This window comes from Centruroides sculpturatus, unplaced genomic scaffold (genome assembly GCF_000671375.1).
Source record: "Centruroides sculpturatus isolate CEXI.00-Female unplaced genomic scaffold, Cexi_2.0 scaffold551, whole genome shotgun sequence".
Taxonomy (NCBI): domain Eukaryota; kingdom Metazoa; phylum Arthropoda; class Arachnida; order Scorpiones; family Buthidae; genus Centruroides; species Centruroides sculpturatus.
This window is the reverse complement of record NW_019385025.1, coordinates 318255-337117: the sequence shown is the minus strand read 5'-3', so window position 1 is coordinate 337117 and position 18863 is coordinate 318255. Positions and strand designations below refer to the sequence as shown.

Genomic DNA, 18863 nt, shown 5'->3' with positions numbered 1-18863 from the left:
AAAATAGGTTAATAGCAATATACTAATATACTAATTACATGGGATATAATAATATACTACACTAATAATGGATTTTTTCATACTTTTCGGTTATCCGACTTTTCAATTATCCGACCAACCCCAATTCCCAATTAGGGCGGATAATAGAGTTTCTACTGTACCTCTATGAATTTTTATCTTCTTCTGTTCTTTAGATGAATATGACTGTTCTTTAGATGAATATGACTGTTCTTTCTTCTTAGTTCATTAATGGCTCATATTTAAATAATTTCTTCTCTATTTACTGACTTAAATTCATTTTAGGAGACTTCTGGATTCGACTTTGGGCGTTGGCCTTCAGGAGATAATATGGAATACGTCTGTCCTTCGGCTCTCTCGGTGTACTCCTCGAATGATGCTAGATTCTTGCTCTTTCTCACGAATTTTCTCCAATCAGCATTTAGTATTTTTCCACGTGAACAGGAAAAAGGGGTTTTACTGAGGGGTTGACAATTCCCAGGGTGACTAAGATTTTTAGTAGATAAGGGAAAACAAAAGGACGTTTCAACTTCTGTTAAAGGAAGTGACTTTTTCCAGTTTTATTTGTGTTAGGAAATATAAGTTTTCCCACCAAAATCAAAGAATATATTTAGTTAAAAATTTTTCTTTTTATTTAAAGTTGTTAATTAATCACAGGGGCAGTTCGTTTCTCACATTATTCAAAAGAAAATTCAGAACTGGCAAATGCTCCTCCTCTTTTAAGTTTGGCATTGTATAAAATATAAATCAAATCATACACCAAGTACACTTTACACAGTTTTCACAGTTTATTTTCGATTTATATTCAGTCATTGTATCCCTTTGACTACTCACACTTCCGTGTTTGTTTTTATCCACCCGCTGCCCTACTTTGGAATTTTTACTTTTTTTCAGATCTTTCCTTCGTCACTGATAAGAAACTGACGTTCGAATGCACGACGGATCTTGCTTGATATACCCCCACCAATGGGTTTCCTTCCCATACAAAAAAGGCTTCGAATGGTCCACAATCTTCCAGAACATTTCACAACATTCGGGATCATTCTGGAATGTTGTGGAATGCTCTCGAATACTCTCGAATGTGCTGGACTGTTCTAGAAATTTCTAGAAGGCGAAACTTCCAGCCCTTATATCTTCGATAGCACGCCTTTCAGGTAAAAACGGGAACCTTCTTAACGGATGGGAGAGGGCTACCACACCATATAACTCACTTGATCTGATCGCAGTGGCGTACCGTGGGTGTCAGCCGCCCGGGGCAGAGGAAAATTTCGGCCCTTTTATTTAGGTGTTTCAATTTAAAAGACCAAAATTCAGTTTTGACACAGAACAGGCAATGAAAAATTCGGTGGTAGTGCAGCGACTTGCTTAAAATAGTTCTATTGGATATTAGTGGTGTATAAGAACGCGAATGAATCGCACTAAAAAAAGGTCAACAGGTTTCGCAAGAATTCTTCGGACGAAAAAGTTACTAGTTCACCTGGCGAGCCGATTCCCGGACTGTCCGGACGATAGCACTATCGTAGGCACGATGCAAGTATAGATTAGGATGTTTCAAATGTTTACAAGATATTATTATTATTTATTGTGAAATTTTGCCGCCCCCTAAAAAGTTCCGCCCGAGGCAGGCCGCCCCCACTATGGTACGCCACTGTCGTATCGGGACTTCGTTTTGAGTTTTAGCGACACTCACATCGTACACTTACCTTTATAATATATATTGATGATTATATTCTTTATTAGACTTTAAAGTTTTTTAATGTTATTGCATCACTTTACGAAGTGCTTATGTATGTAATTGCATCAGTTTGAGCACTTATTTAATTAAATCTAATCAGGACAGGGAATGCTATGGACGATTGTTTCTTTTAAACTGAAGTATTTGATGAAAACGTTACATAAAATTGAGGTTTCATAATCATCCGAAATTATTAGATTTTTGACTGGAAATCACTGGATTTATGCAATTTTAGTTTAATTAAGGTTGTATAAGACTGACTGCTAGTACAAGTTTGCTCAATTAAAACATACGACCCAAAAAACCTCAAAATGGCGGCTCAAACAGTAGGTCACACGTGTCCTGACCTTATATAGACCTTGCTAGTACCTGAATCCTATTGAAACAAATTGACTCGGCCAACTAACCTGCATTAAAAACATATGTGTTACGGACTCAGTCTGTTTCATTATTTTAACGCTGTTAAGATTATCACAAAGTTTTAATAGGCAAAGTTCCAAAATTTTACTCTTTTTATTTATGTGCACCGTCATGGCTGCACTTCTGTTCGGCCGCCTTGATGGTGCACATAGGTAACATTCTTCCAGAAAACATTAGCAAACAAATTAGTTTAATTAAAATTATCGTTTAATTAGAAGGATATTTTTCGGTTAGCAGGGTGCCAGTCAATTGATGCGATCTAGTTCGCGTGTATTCGGTTGATAATTGGTTCAGAGAAGATTTCCCAAATGAGTAAGTACAGAAATGGTTAGTGAGTTTCGAAGCGGGTAATTACATAACCTTTTCTATTTCCAGCTCGTGTGATAAATTGTATAACGAAAAAGATTGAGTCGATAACGCGTGTCTGATTAATGTAGGCTAGACGGCCGAGTCAATTTGTTTCGGAGGATACAGGTACTAGTTGAGATGTTAGTTTGTAAGGCGGAGTCACTTTCTGAGACAAAGATTCACAAGTACCGCCATACTAAATCGTAATATCACTAGTTAACATTCAAATCTGTAAGTAATACAACGTGAAAGAGCACAATAAAAGCATAATAAATATATCAAATATTCTAATGGACTTTTTAAAAACTTTTGTCAACTATACAAAACTATCATAAAAACACACCAGTAAACTCCTGTCAGTTGGATGAAGTTATAAATCTATTCCAGATTCACATAATGGGGCGAGAGCGGTCAAATATCTAGCAGGCAAACGGCTAACAGCCCAAAACCGGTTCTGGATAGAATCGTTGGAAGCGTTATACGATATTTTGGTGTGTAGTATCAATCAGCCAAACCGCGTGAGGTTGGTGCTCTGTAATTCTCATGCGCGAACGTGTATAATCTGGCTGCTTTACACTATTCAAATATTTTTGCCGCGGAAGCTATCCCGTATCTGACAATACAGCGCTTTCATTGGGAATATACATATACGAATTTATATTCGAATATACAATAGCAATCTTATCTTTTTTTCACATGTAGAATACAAATTTGTAATATGATACATAATGCGGTTATAATAAAATATTAATTTTAATTAATTCAAAGTACGTTAAAATATGAAAATAATCGCTCGATATGTATTTATAGGGGAGACCGGGGCAAGATCGGCATGTTAAGCTTTACTTAAATTTTGTGTAATAAATACTGCTGTAAACTGAAAAAAAAGCTTTGCATATTGTCTATTGGAATGTTACCTTACTATAGAACTGGTTAAAATCAGTTTGGAAATAAAAATAATTAAAATAANGTAGAGCCTCGAAAACTCGGCACTCGATAACCCGGCAGTCCGGATAACTCGGCCACACCCTGGCAGGGCAAAAAAATCCTTAGTTAATTAATTTTCATTATAGACAGCTTTATGCCTCATAAAGTATTTTTCTGAGGTCTGTCTTATCAGGTAAATTACTGTACACAGTGTATTCATTAACATTGAAATCTGTAAGTAATATCAATAGAACATGAAAAAAACAGGATAAAAGCACAATAAATATATGAAATATTTTAAAGGATTTTTTAAAAACTTTTGTCAACTATAGAATTATCATAAAAACACACCAGTAAACTCCTTTCGGTTGGGTTAAGTTATAAATCTACTCGAGATTCACATAATGGGGCGAAGGCGGTCAAATATCTAGCAGGCAGGCGGCTAACAGTTCAGAACCGGTTATGGATCGAATCGTTGGAAGCGTTATATGATATTTTGATGTGTAGTATCAACCCGCCGAACCGCGTGAAGTTAATGCTCTGTAATTCTCATGCGCGAATGTGTATGATCTGCTTTACACTATTCAAATATTTTTGCCGTGGAAACTATCCCGTATTTGACAACACGGCGCTTCCATTGGGAATACAGTATACATATACGAATTTATATTCGAATATACAATAGCAATCGTATCATTTTTTTACATGTAGTACACAAATTTGTAATATAATACATAATGCGGTTATAATAGAATATTAATTTTAATTAATTCAAAGTACGTTAAAATATGAAAATAATCGCTCAATATGTATTTATATTTTAGAAAATACAAGGAAAGCGGCTTTTCAATCACTTTGAAGAACTGCACGCTACTGATTTGTAAATTGTACTATTGGTAAAATGTGAATTAAATAAAATCTTTTAATTAATTGCTATTTTAATTACAAATGCTTATAAAATGGACACTTTGATAAATTTAGATACTAAAATGATATTAACCTGGCAATCATTTGCAAGCAATCTTCAACATTTTCTAACTAATCGTGAGCCTCTCATTACTGCGTTATTACTCGAGTCACAATAATCGGTCTTCTGTAAACGATTTTATCGTCCTACTGACTGAAGTACAGTAAACAATATTCTAGCACATCTCGAGATAAAGAAAAGACAGAGAGAAACAGAAATAGACGACAGTGAGAATTTATAGGGGTACATTTTTGTATAAATTGCAGTACAATCACATATCTGGAGGGAGATGTGACTACATATTTTTAGCAGTAAAACTACGTATTTTTATCAAGGTTATTTGTCAAGAAAACTGATCATAATCTGATTGAAAGATTTTTATATAAACAATTTTACAATTAGTCTTTGACCTATTTAAGCAACTCGAACTTTATGAATTGATTTATAATAACTGATTATATAATATAATAACTTTACAAATAAACCAGACGGCTTTCTGCACTTGAATACAGTTTATAATGATGATGATGTTTCAAAAATTATATGTTGAGAATAACCGTAATCAATATACTTAATTCATCATATATTTAGTGAATTAAATAGAAAATATGTAAATAGTAATTTATTTGCAGCATAGTTTCACTAAATTTTGATTATTTCCACATCAATGTAATACCGAATTGAAGTAACTGGTCGCTAGCTTCTTTTAATATATGAGATAATTAATTATAATATATTTATTAATTTTAATACAATTTATCGCTTTAAATGTAGTGTAATATACATTATTAAGTTGTAATATGCAGTGTAATAAAAGCATTTTATATTTTTAGTATAAAAATAAAGTGTAAAATATTTCTATTATATCAGTAAACGTATATATATATTTTTAATGTCATAATTAATCGGTTTTTTATTTCAAGGTTTTTTTTTGAATATAAATAACTGAATAAACCTTTACACTTTAATATACTAGTAACATTTTGTGTGGTAGATGTATATGTACACTCAGTTTGTAGCTCATCTCAGATGCGAGATATTAATACAGAATGGAAAGGAAACAGAAGAATAACCCATTCGATTCAGCTGGTGTTTTCTCTCGTGCGTTTTTTTGGTATGTAAAATTATTTAAACGTTTTAATAATTGTTTAATAAACTCTTTAATAATGTGACTTTAGTTTTGAGTTAAAGAGATTTAAAAAAAAAAAAAAACAAAAGAAATGTGTAGGAATCGGTCAAAAATGAACCCCGTAATATTTTTACATTTTTTGGACTCAGGACAACTTTAAACGTCGAAAAATGCAAAAAACTTGGAAAATTTGTTTTGTATGCATGGCAGTTAGTGTATATGTATGTGCCTGGCACCACTTTGTTCACCCTATTTGGAACATATTTACTTGTGTGCTTTTTGTCCAAAATTTTTTAGATTTCTCAAGGATATTTGATTATTAAGATAAAAAAATACTATTAAATTGCGGTTATTAATAGCCGAGGGTGATATAAAATGGATTGTGTGTTATATCTCCAGTAAAATCAAATTTATTTTTTTATAATTTTCAACTCTATTCTGTAAACGAAGTTTTTTGTCATTTTATAATAGAAATATAAATAGGTAATTTTTAATACAATTTTATAACAGATGACGCCATCAAATGTTGCCGGGAGAGTTAAGCAACTGTTTGGTGCATTTGTATAATGTCATTAGTTTTTATAGGTATGCGCATAAATTTTCTATTATTTTTATGTTTAAGTGTTTTAATGTGACCGAAACGGAGAATCAACAGCAAAACCTGCTGCTTGCACGAAATTGTGAAATTTATATATTGATAAGAAATTGATGTGTAGTTCACAGAAAGCAGATAGACATAAGAAATAAATATTTTCTTTGTCAAACAATTATACATTGTTATAATCGATATTGAGTTAGTTTATATTCTATTCCCATATATTATTCAAAATATATTTCAAAAGTGAACTTTATTATTTATCTATTGATATATATTTTACTAAACTTTATTTCTCCGTAAGATCGTATATGAATATTGATGCAGTAGAAAGATGGAACTTTCTATTAGGAATTTGAGTTAAAATATATTATTATGACTTGCATAACTGTATATACTGTTATTTTCACAAAGTTTAATTATTTTTCTGGGAACTGACAAAGCTATCATTTATTATTTATGTAATAGCTGGCTATTCATACCATAAAATATATTTTTGCATTGTAATGAAAATTTGTCATTAACACTTTGATGTATGTATTATCAGGATATAAACTTCAGTATGCGATCTTACAAATAACGAACGACGAAGTACGCATATTAACTCCTTTGGTACACACCAATTTTTAATGTTAATGTAATTAAACATAAGAAATACTTAAAACTGAAAACAAACGAAAGAAATGCGTTAATTTTAAAGAGAAAGCTTCAACCTTTATTCTCCATTGTCTTGCCTTTCTGCGAAATTTGATACTGATGAGTCATTGTCTTTACAGCTGGATAAACCTTGAGAACAGCTGGTGTTGGATTTTTCGGGACATTTTCATAAAAGTCACAGGAGGAGAAGGGTTTAAATTATAGTGAATACTAGTTAGCGGTATATTTTTAAATATTTTTCAAAAATTACGTTTTTTATTGCGATTTCTGATCCCCAACTTAATTAAACGNTTTCATTCTTTTTATTGGCGATTACATTTAGTCTTATTTAGACCCTAGATGTCTGCTCACCAGTGTTCCCAACCGTGGCGACTTTTAGAGGGACGTAGTGAGATAGCGGAGACAGCAGACAAATCAGCCATTCTGACACTTTTACAATTAAAAACACAAAGAAATTCTTCACCATTTCCATTTTAATGCACTTTTTTTTTTTAACTGCTTCTGGCCCTCTGGTGGTAGTTACGAGTATCTACATTATATGCATATGGTTACAATTTTTGTAATAACTCCACCAGAGGGCCAGAAGCAGTTTAAAAAAAAAGTGGATAAAAATGGAAATGGTGAAGAATTTCTTTGTGTTTTTAATTGTAAAAGTGTCAGAAACCTACAGGGAAAGGCTGACACTTGATCTTTTTTAACCTTGTGAAGTTTTTTTTAACAATTTTTACCTGTGTTTTAAGAAGAGTTCTTCAAAGCAAATTTTTTTAAGACTGTTACTTCTGTGGTAGTGTAAAAAAAGGATAAAGATAGACTCAAAATTATTTTGACTTTTTGTAAATAGTCTAAACTTCGAATTATGAAGAAATACATCCTAAGTTATTACAAAAATTGTTATATATATAGATGATAATGTAATTAATAAATTTGCTGAAATGAAAGCCAGAAAAGTTCAATTAAAATAAATCTTATTAAAAATCTATTGTAATATATTTGTTTTATTATTTTCCCAATCCAAATAAATTAAGGGGCCTAAATGCAAATTTTTGCACAGGGCACAGGAATGGCTAGTTACGGCTCTGAGTCCACGTATGCATACACCATAATAGTGCTCACGTCACTTTTCCGAAGTACATTTCCAATTTTACAATTACGTGACTCATAGCCTGGTGATAACGGAGAAAAGAGACAGATAAGACTTAGGAGAAAAGAGACAGATTTGAAACAGCTTGGTAGCCTGAACGGCCAAACGCTTTCGCCCCTGCACGCTAAGTGTCTTTCATTACAAGCATTTGACTTTCCGAAGTCTATGACAACAATTGTTTGACATTGACTGCCGCGAATTTCGCGCCAATAAGCTACCTCGACTTGTTTAATTATGTTATCAACTCAATTTCATATTTATTTTCACATTTCGCGGTCCTTCTCTGTTCTTTTTCCGTTATTTACATGTGTAGGTCATTTCATTATTATCCACATTTGATATAATCAGTTATCCCATACTGCCATGACGCTCATGTATGTCTGCTACAAATGTAAAAAATTAACGCGATTGGCGAAGCGTAGTGACAGCGGACCAATAGAGAGCGGGGTCCTTACCATAATGCAGTTTGCGCGCCAATTTTCGTACATGCGTTAATCAAGCCAAATAGTTTGTTCGAATATTCGGTATTCGGCCTCAGGCCGAATATACTGTTCGTTGCAACACTAATAATTACCGTACTGCACTAACGCACTTATGCAACAGCAAAAAATTGTATATTATACCACATAAATATTATGAAAGAATTTATCTATGTCAAATTTACAATAAAAAGATCTACAATAATTTACAATAAGAAGATCTATGTCAAATTTACAATAAAATATAAATACTTGTTAAAAATAATGACTTCGCACAAATAATTCGACTGTAGATATGTATGGTAATGATTTGAAAGAAAATACGAGAAACTTATTCACTAATAAAGTGATATTGCGAATGTCACTTATAATATATTGAATATTATCAAAAAAATAAGTTATTATTGGATGTGTACTCTATACATGGACATAATGACGATTTTATTCGTTATTGCCATTTACAATTGTTTATACAATTCATTCTACTCTGAATGTTAAACATTTTCCAACTTTATTATAGTGAAGAATATAAAATTTTTTTAATAATAAAATATCATCATCAAAAGTTCTGGGAGAAAGTGTAGCAAGTTACTGCAAGAGGTTTTTAATATAAGATTTTATTTCTTAATAAATAAAGAATATATATTATATCAATAACGATTAAGGGGTAAATGAATAATAGTTTAAACAATAAAAAGTTTTTCTAAATATAAAAAAATAGAGCAGATGAATGTTCGATTAATAATTAAGAACGTATATAATATTCACATTAAGCATTCAGTAGCACCAAGTTTCTCTCCAGTAGTGCATTTTGGTTTAAATTTTTGTCAGGATATTGACCTCATATTTTTTAAACAGCATATTTACATAACTTGGTAGAGACAGGCCCAATTATTTTTTAAGTAACATTGTATGCAACAATCTACTTTGTGTGAAGTTTCTCCTATAAATGATTTATTTATAAGCTGAAAATATCATATTAAATGAAAAATGTTAAAGTTATTAAAAACAATTCAGGCACAGTTGAATAATCTAATATTCCGTATGAATTTAAAATATTAATATATAATTACTTGTGATGTAAGGAATATTCGTTTACTATTCGTTTACTATTCGTTATTCGTTTACTATTCGTTATTCGTTATTCGAACATTCGCTATTCGGACGAATATTAAGTTAAAGTTGTTTATATATGAGCAGATTAAATTCGTTTCCATAGATCTTGTTATTCTTTTGGTAGTTGTGAGTTGTGGTGGTTTGGAAAGCTTTACTCACAAAATTGAATTTCTAATTACAAATTTGAATTAAATTAATTATATGTTAAGAATAAAGCAAAGTTTCTGTATTAATTAAAACACAACAATAAAAATATATAACACCAAAACAAAATTATTTTTGAGGTTTTGGTGATTGTTAGTAATATATTTTTGGTTTTTTGATATTTTAAAATGTAACACCAAGCAAATTCATTTCAGAAGTCGTCAATAAATTGCTGGTCAAGTATTTGGTAACGAGAAACATAAATCCAGTTTAGATAATCTTTTAATACGCATAAAGTCATAGCTTTTAATCGTTGGTATTAAAAAAATTTTTTATATCAAACTTATGTTTTGCCTAATAAAATTATTTGAAAGAATTTGAAATTCAGCGACTTTATTCCTATTAAATTTTAAGTAAATTAATTTTTTAACAGAAATCTTGATCAAAAAATTAATTTCATATGTCGATTAAATAAAGATTAAAAAATAATTCGTTTTGTTTCATTTTCAAATTAATTTTTCACGTTATAAATTATTTTCAGATAAAAGATTTCTCGGGGTAAATTAAAATTATAATTATTATTCTCAAATCATTTTTTTTAGTTTTCATATTTAGGAAACTCTACAATTTAATTCATTTCTTTAGTTTTCATAAAATATCTTGTAACAATAAGGCAAAGTTCAATATATTCTTTCTAATTGTCAAATTTATTAATATAAAATTAGTTTGCAATACTAATTTTTGCAATTTGTTCTAATATCCAAGTAAATTAAAACACGACAATTTGAAATAATGTTTTAGCAATAAGACAAAGTAAAATAGGGAAATAGTTTAATATAGTAATTATTTAAATTATATTTGTNGCAAAAAGTAACGATAGTGAAGATTAAGATAATTACATTATAGCCAATCTTATTCGTTTTCACAAAATGCAAGAATTAGGTCCCCCGTTTATAGGCTAATTACAGAATTTTTACGTTTAGTCAAAGGAACTATTTTCAACGTTTCTGGAACGTTTACAATCGTTCTATAATCGAACCAATATTCGAATTTTATGTTCGAATTTAATTCGAACATAAAATTCTATAAAGTTCTATAATCGAACCAATATTCGAATTTTATGTTCGAATTAAATTCGAACAAATTCGAACATAACATTCGAAATAGAAAGCTACTTTCAACCACTTTTAGCCTCATATCTCCCGCACCCTTATAGCTATCGAGACGTAACCACTCCTATGCACGAATAGAGACTTGGGGCTACCACCACATACAAACACCATTCACGTGCGATGTGTAGTTTTTGCGGAAAAGTGAAATATAGGGACATGCACGTCCATATATATATATAGATAACTTATAACATGCACAAAATAAAAAAGAATATAATATTAGTCAGATGTATTCACAATTTATAATTACAAAGATCAGCAGACGTAAACACCTATTCGTTTTAGAATCGTCGCACATCTGAGGTCTGACCCTGCATATCCTTCTTTTTAAGCGCTCTTCCTTTTCTTCTTCCTCTATCGCTCTAGTCCACGCAGAACCCTAACTAGGCACGTGCAACAAGTGCATTCGCACAGGGCCCACTTGGATGGGGCTAGGGGGCCCAAACTGCTGTTCAGAAAAAATTATAGCTCTAAATTTTAAATTTTTCATTCTTTTTATTGGCGATTACATTTAGTCTTATTTAGACCCTAGATGTCTGCTCACCAGTGTTCCCAACCGTGGCGACTTTTAGAGGGACGTAGTGAGATAGCGGAGACAGCAGACAAATCAGCCATTCTGACACTTTTACAATTAAAAACACAAAGAAATTCTTCACCATTTCCATTTTAATGCACTTTTTTTTTTTAACTGCTTCTGGCCCTCTGGTGGTAGTTACGAGTATCTACATTATATGCATATGGTTACAATTTTTGTAATAACTCCACCAGAGGGCCAGAAGCAGTTTAAAAAAAAAGTGGATAAAAATGGAAATGGTGAAGAATTTCTTTGTGTTTTTAATTGTAAAAGTGTCAGAAACCTACAGGGAAAGGCTGACACTTGATCTTTTTTAACCTTGTGAAGTTTTTTTTAACAATTTTTACCTGTGTTTTAAGAAGAGTTCTTCAAAGCAAATTTTTTTAAGACTGTTACTTCTGTGGTAGTGTAAAAAAAGGATAAAGATAGACTCAAAATTATTTTGACTTTTTGTAAATAGTCTAAACTTCGAATTATGAAGAAATACATCCTAAGTTATTACAAAAATTGTTATATATATAGATGATAATGTAATTAATAAATTTGCTGAAATGAAAGCCAGAAAAGTTCAATTAAAATAAATCTTATTAAAAATCTATTGTAATATATTTGTTTTATTATTTTCCCAATCCAAATAAATTAAGGGGCCTAAATGCAAATTTTTGCACAGGGCACAGGAATGGCTAGTTACGGCTCTGAGTCCACGTATGCATACACCATAATAGTGCTCACGTCACTTTTCCGAAGTACATTTCCAATTTTACAATTACGTGACTCATAGCCTGGTGATAACGGAGAAAAGAGACAGATAAGACTTAGGAGAAAAGAGACAGATTTGAAACAGCTTGGTAGCCTGAACGGCCAAACGCTTTCGCCCCTGCACGCTAAGTGTCTTTCATTACAAGCATTTGACTTTCCGAAGTCTATGACAACAATTGTTTGACATTGACTGCCGCGAATTTCGCGCCAATAAGCTACCTCGACTTGTTTAATTATGTTATCAACTCAATTTCATATTTATTTTCACATTTCGCGGTCCTTCTCTGTTCTTTTTCCGTTATTTACATGTGTAGGTCATTTCATTATTATCCACATTTGATATAATCAGTTATCCCATACTGCCATGACGCTCATGTATGTCTGCTACAAATGTAAAAAATTAACGCGATTGGCGAAGCGTAGTGACAGCGGACCAATAGAGAGCGGGGTCCTTACCATAATGCAGTTTGCGCGCCAATTTTCGTACATGCGTTAATCAAGCCAAATAGTTTGTTCGAATATTCGGTATTCGGCCTCAGGCCGAATATACTGTTCGTTGCAACACTAATAATTACCGTACTGCACTAACGCACTTATGCAACAGCAAAAAATTGTATATTATACCACATAAATATTATGAAAGAATTTATCTATGTCAAATTTACAATAAAAAGATCTACAATAATTTACAATAAGAAGATCTATGTCAAATTTACAATAAAATATAAATACTTGTTAAAAATAATGACTTCGCACAAATAATTCGACTGTAGATATGTATGGTAATGATTTGAAAGAAAATACGAGAAACTTATTCACTAATAAAGTGATATTGCGAATGTCACTTATAATATATTGAATATTATCAAAAAAATAAGTTATTATTGGATGTGTACTCTATACATGAGATTTATAAATAAAGAGTTTATTTTTAAAAATAAATACTGCATCATTTCTCTTCATATATTATATTGAATTTTTTTAACTCGTAAAATATTTATTATTTCCATGTTTCTATTTGTGAAATCCGCGAATTTAACGCAGTTGTTGGAAAAAATGAAATGTAAACAACTCCGATAGAAAAAACGCTCTTCGTGGGAATTATATCCAAGGTCACCGTTTACAATAACAATTAGATGCGAAAGTTGACACATAAGTGTCAAGAATGCACCGTTAATGTCAACATATGACGATCATGTGACTTCTTTCCCACAACAAGCGAATAAAAGCTCGAGCCCCTCGGAAGCTCAGGGCACTACGCCATAGCAAGTTATACTTGGTGATAGTGCCACCTCGACTCCTGGACCTCCATACAGCGGACCCGATCCAGCTACAGGGAGAAAACACCGGATAGAAGATACTGAGGACTCCTACCTCTTCTATACAGATGATACGCAAACTGTCTATTACGCAGAGAGGTTTTTAAAAGATTTAGAATTTCTAAAAGGTCTCTCTCTCTCTCTCGAACTAGATATTAGGTCAACGAAATAGTTACGAGATTAGTCTTTCATTTTATGTAAATATTATAGCATAACCGCACTTAACCTTAGTAATTAATTTCGCCTGCTGTAACTTAATTTAGTTATTGAATAAATGCTTGTTTATTTGTTAAACCTCTCCCTGTCTTTAAAACGACGCCTGCCCGCTTACCGACGCACTCCCCACTCACATTTTTCCCTCCTAGCCATCCAACGACTCCGTGACCGTGTTTTACCAACCTGTGCAGTGTAAGTGGTTATTAGGGATTGTATTTCTGGCCCTCTGCTTGTCTCACATATTATTTGGCACATAAGATTGTTTAAATCACGAAAATAATTTCAATGTCTTTTAAAATGTGATCAAAATGTATACTATCTTTTACAAAGCAAATAAAACAGCAATTCTTTAAAAATCTGTAAAATGTTAGAAAAACCGATTTTTAAAACTCCAGTGAAGAGTTGCTTAACTTTCACATGAACATTTGGTGGCATCTGTTATGACATTTATTTAAAAGAACATTTTATATTTATAAATGTTATAAAATGGCAAGAAAACTTAGTTTTGAGGGTAGAGATGGGATTTATAAAAAAATTGTCAATACTATTAACGAGTAAAATGGCCATGAAGTTCTGCCTTACTGGGAATGCAACACACGACTCTTTTTGTGTTTCCAACCATTTTACTTATAATCAGCAAAACTTAATTCCATCAATCCTCCTAATACACAAGCGTACATGCAAAATTTAAGAAATTTTTTAATATAAAACATAGAAGTTAAGCTTCATATCCGTTGAAAAAAATTCTGCACCCCCGCACACAGACAGACACATTAAAACCTATACATAAAGGAAAAACTCCTGAATAATTTTGCATTTCATTGACGTTATGAGGTCTCCTATGTCAAAAAATGTATTTTTTTGTGATGTAAAAAATTTTTGGGAATTTATTTTTTGACCGATAACCATACTCTCCATCTGTTATGTATAACAAAGGGAAGTATGTATCTACACAGTATTCTGATGTTATAGTCATTACAATTCAAGTATTCACTTGTATATTTATATAATATTTAACGATAATTAAAATTGAAAAAGAATTGAAACTTTTACATATTTAACTATACACTATTTTATATTTTGAAACGGTACTTTCAGCAATGTGGCGATAATTATGTTTTTTTTTTTACAAAATCCATTGCGTAATTTCATTGTCATCGTATTGCTTCAAATCACACAGTAATTAATTTGTCATTCTCCAAAATAAACTTCATAAGAAATGGAAAAATCTGATTGGAGTTACCTATAAATAATCCTTTCTTGTAACGACCTAAATTTGCCTTAAAAATTATTATTTATTTCAGTTGGCTTTTTCCTTTACTAACCAAAGGAAGAAAACGCTATTTAAAACAGGAAGATTTGTATGAAACTTCAAAATATCATGCCTCTGAGTACCTTGGCAACCTTTTACAAAAGTAAGTTATCAGTTAATAGCTAAATTAAATTTATATACAAATTATGATAACGTACAATACAATGTATATTAATTAGAACCGAAATTTTGTATATTATAACATTGCAATCATTGACTATTATTTAAATGTGGAATTACCATTTTATACATTGCAAATATATAAAACTTAAATAAATAATAAAATTTTCAATTAGTTTGAAAGAAATACAATTATATAACTAAACTCATGAAATAAACAAGCAATAAACCTTTATTGCTGAGATATGTTTATTAATCAAAACACTAACGTTTTTAACCTAATAACGTTGTTTTTAAAAATAATTTCGAATTTCGGTTTCACCCGAAGATTGCCTATCGTATTAGGTTGAAAACGTGAAAGCCGAAAGTGAAAATATGTTAATTGTATTTTAACAATTAACAGGTTTTTCAAATGTACCAGAAAGCACATTCTTTAAGGTTTTATAAGTGAATACTAATGGCATCGTATTACAGTTTTTTTAAATGTAGTATATTACAACTAGAAGATAAGCCCCGCGTTGCTCGGGCAAAAAGTAACGATAGCGAAAATTAAGATACAGTAGAGCGTCGTTTATCCGAAAGTCAATCATCCGAAACGTCAATTATCCGAAAAAATTCCAGTCTGCAAATTTGAATTTTCGCCAGTGCTGTGGCGCTGCAATCTTTCGCTATGTCTTGGGCTACTCAAATATTTTACGTTTTTGATACTAAATTAACTTCTGAAGTATAATTTTTATTGTTTTTATATTTTTCAATATATTTATTTTGTTGTTTAGTTTTTTAATTATTCAGAAATATGTGAATAGTGCCAAAAGTGGTGTGTAATAGTGCACTCCACCTCCACCTTTGAATATATATTACTTGAATTAAAGAATGTTTTGAAATATTAATACATGATATATATAAAATTATAATTATAAACGCTGTGAAATCGATGTTATCAATCATTAAAGCTTCTGTAAATTCTCTTTCAGGGAATGGGAGAAAGAACTGAAGCAGAGTAATCCAAGATTGTTGAATGCTATATTGCGATTTCTCGGATGGCAATTTTTAATTGCGATTATATTTGCACTTATTCAGGTATTATGGCAGATTTTAAGTAGGTCACTATACTTTGTAATAATAAACGAGTTAAATAAGCAATAACTTTTCAGGAAACTGTGATAATTGCAAGCCAGGCATATTTTTTGGGATTAGTAATTAATTGTTTCGACCACAGTTCTAAGTGGAATGATATTACAGCTTACTTATCAGCTGCAGGATTTTTTGGAATGACTGCGATTTATTTATTTATCTACAATTTCAATTATTTTGTAACTGAAGTATTAAGCTTGAAATTGAAGATAGCTTTGTATACTGTTTTATATAGAAAGGTGTGTATCAAATACACTGTAAATATATATAACTTAATTAGATATAAGTAACTAATAGATGAACGACAAGTAATTTTTAATGTAAGCCATATTTTAGTATTATATAATTTTAAATGTGATAAATTCTAGCCTATATGTATTGTATAATTTTTTAACTTTAAATACTTCAGTACTGATACAGAGCTAACTGAAAGTACATTAATTTTATGAAGTAAGTTGTACGTTATCGGCATATAAAAAAAGTTACTTCTACACTGTATTAATTTTAAATACTTCAGTACTGATACAGAGCTAAATGAAAGTACATTAATTCCATGAAGTAAGTTGTACATTATCGGCATATAAAAAAAGTTACTTCTACACTGTATTAATTTATTATAAATTAAAATACGTAACATTCTAGTTTTTAGATGTAATTTTGTTGATGTTAATTGCACAAATTTTTCTTATTTTAATAAAAGCATTTATATGCAGGCAATTAACTTAAGTTCTTCATCTCTGGCAAAATCAAACGTAGGTCAGATGGTAAACCTTCTTGCAAACGATGTCAGCAAATTTTGTAATGTGAGTACAAAATAAAATATTACTATTCTATAAAAAAATGTAAGTCTACTAATATTTTTCAAATGGAAATACATATTTTAGAAAACATTTTCATATTTGTAATAAGTATAAGTAAAACGTTTGCATTTTACAAAGGTTTGAATTCGCCATACCATTGTATGTGACATGAATTCATAGTGAAAGTATATCGACAAAAAACATACAGTCAAACCTCGGTTTTCGAATGACTCACTTTTTGAACAATTCGGTTCATGAACAAAATTTAGAATTAGTATTTGCTCCCGAATGCCAAACATCTTTTTCGACAGGAGCTGACCACAGATTAGAGAGAGACACATATTCCTAAAAGTATTATCATTCTAATAACGTATCTTTGTACGTGGTGCCGGAATGCACAACAAGCATGAACAATGAAAACATACATTGGTAAAAAATATACAGAGAAAAGAAAACAAGCAAAAGAAAATTATTAAAAATAGGTATTTATAATTGTAGCGTATTAACAGAGCGAAAGCAAAAAAAGATTCGTTTGTGTTCTGAATTTTTAGCAGCTCGCTGCTCAGATTTTCTTATTGCAGCAATAACAGAATGTGTATTACTTTTGCTACCAGAAAAATCAAAATCATTCTGAATGAAGTAAACTCTTTCATCGAGATGCAATACAATTCAATTCACAATAAGATCATCCAGTACCTTGCTTAAAGTTCGAAAAAAAAGAAATATCCCTGCAAAGATTCGACAAGTTCATTGAGGCCTCAGGGATCTTTAGAATGAGCACCGTCTTGTATTCCTTCCAAGCTGATGGAAGATTGCTAGATTTCAAGCAACTGTTGTAAAGGTTTATCAGAATATTAATAAGTTCTCATACGGATTATTTTAAATGAAATATTGGCTTAATAAATGGAAAAAACCAAAAAGAAATCATAGTTTTACATATCAGAAACATCTCGTACGCATGATACATTGTCTAGGTATTGAGTTGCTGTGTCTTGTTAAACTATTCAAACTTTATATAGGATTCAATATTATTTATAAAAACAAATACTCTATCTGTTAAGTAACGTAAACGGTAATTTACTAACATAACTAGTTTCAATTTACAAATTTTCTTATTATTTATTTTTTTAATTTGTTAACTATTAAGTATAATGCTGATACTTCAATAAAAATAACACTAAGTCTTAATTAGGTTTTCAATAATATCAGTAATACTTTTATTTATAAATAATTAAAGTATAAATAAAAATTTTAAACACAAAAGTATGTACAATATGATAAAATAATACACAAGAAGAGGTAATATTTCATATAGATATATACAATTCACGCATATTTGTATTCCTCTTTAATCTAATTTCTTCAAAAGTTTAGTGTCACATTCAATAAAGTGTTTCATAACATTGTAATGTTTTGTAATCTGTGGTTAAAAATGCGTATTGATTATGTTATACTATTAAATATATTTTATTTTTGTAAAAATCTTATGTATAACAAATATTTGCTGTTTCCTTAATTATGTTTACTTTTGGAATTTTTTTATTACAGCACATCTTTACCGTTTTGTCTATATTTACGAATCCTTTCTTAATTGTTGTTACAATAGTGATATTGTGGCAGTATTATAAATGGGCCATTTTTGTTGGAATGTCGCTGATATTTTTATACATTCCCATACAATTTGTATTTGGAAAATTATACTCAAAATTGAGGTAATTAATACTATTTGAAATTATTTAATTGTAAATTATAAATTGAAGTAATTATCATTTAAGAATTGT

General features: G+C 30.6%; 1 protein-coding gene across 1 annotated transcript in view; it reads left to right on the top strand.

The window, feature by feature from the left end:
* LOC111633592 (multidrug resistance-associated protein 4-like) overlaps nucleotides 1-18863 on the top strand; it is a 49446-nt gene that overhangs the window by 2983 nt on the left and 27600 nt on the right. Inside the window, exons 2-7 of the mRNA XM_023378199.1 lie at nucleotides 5410-5529; nucleotides 15021-15131; nucleotides 16123-16228; nucleotides 16303-16521; nucleotides 16996-17085; nucleotides 18631-18794. Of these exons, the coding sequence (XP_023233967.1) occupies nucleotides 5465-5529; nucleotides 15021-15131; nucleotides 16123-16228; nucleotides 16303-16521; nucleotides 16996-17085; nucleotides 18631-18794 (755 nt within the window). The 5' untranslated portion in view covers nucleotides 5410-5464. The remainder of the gene's footprint in view (nucleotides 1-5409; nucleotides 5530-15020; nucleotides 15132-16122; nucleotides 16229-16302; nucleotides 16522-16995; nucleotides 17086-18630; nucleotides 18795-18863) is intronic.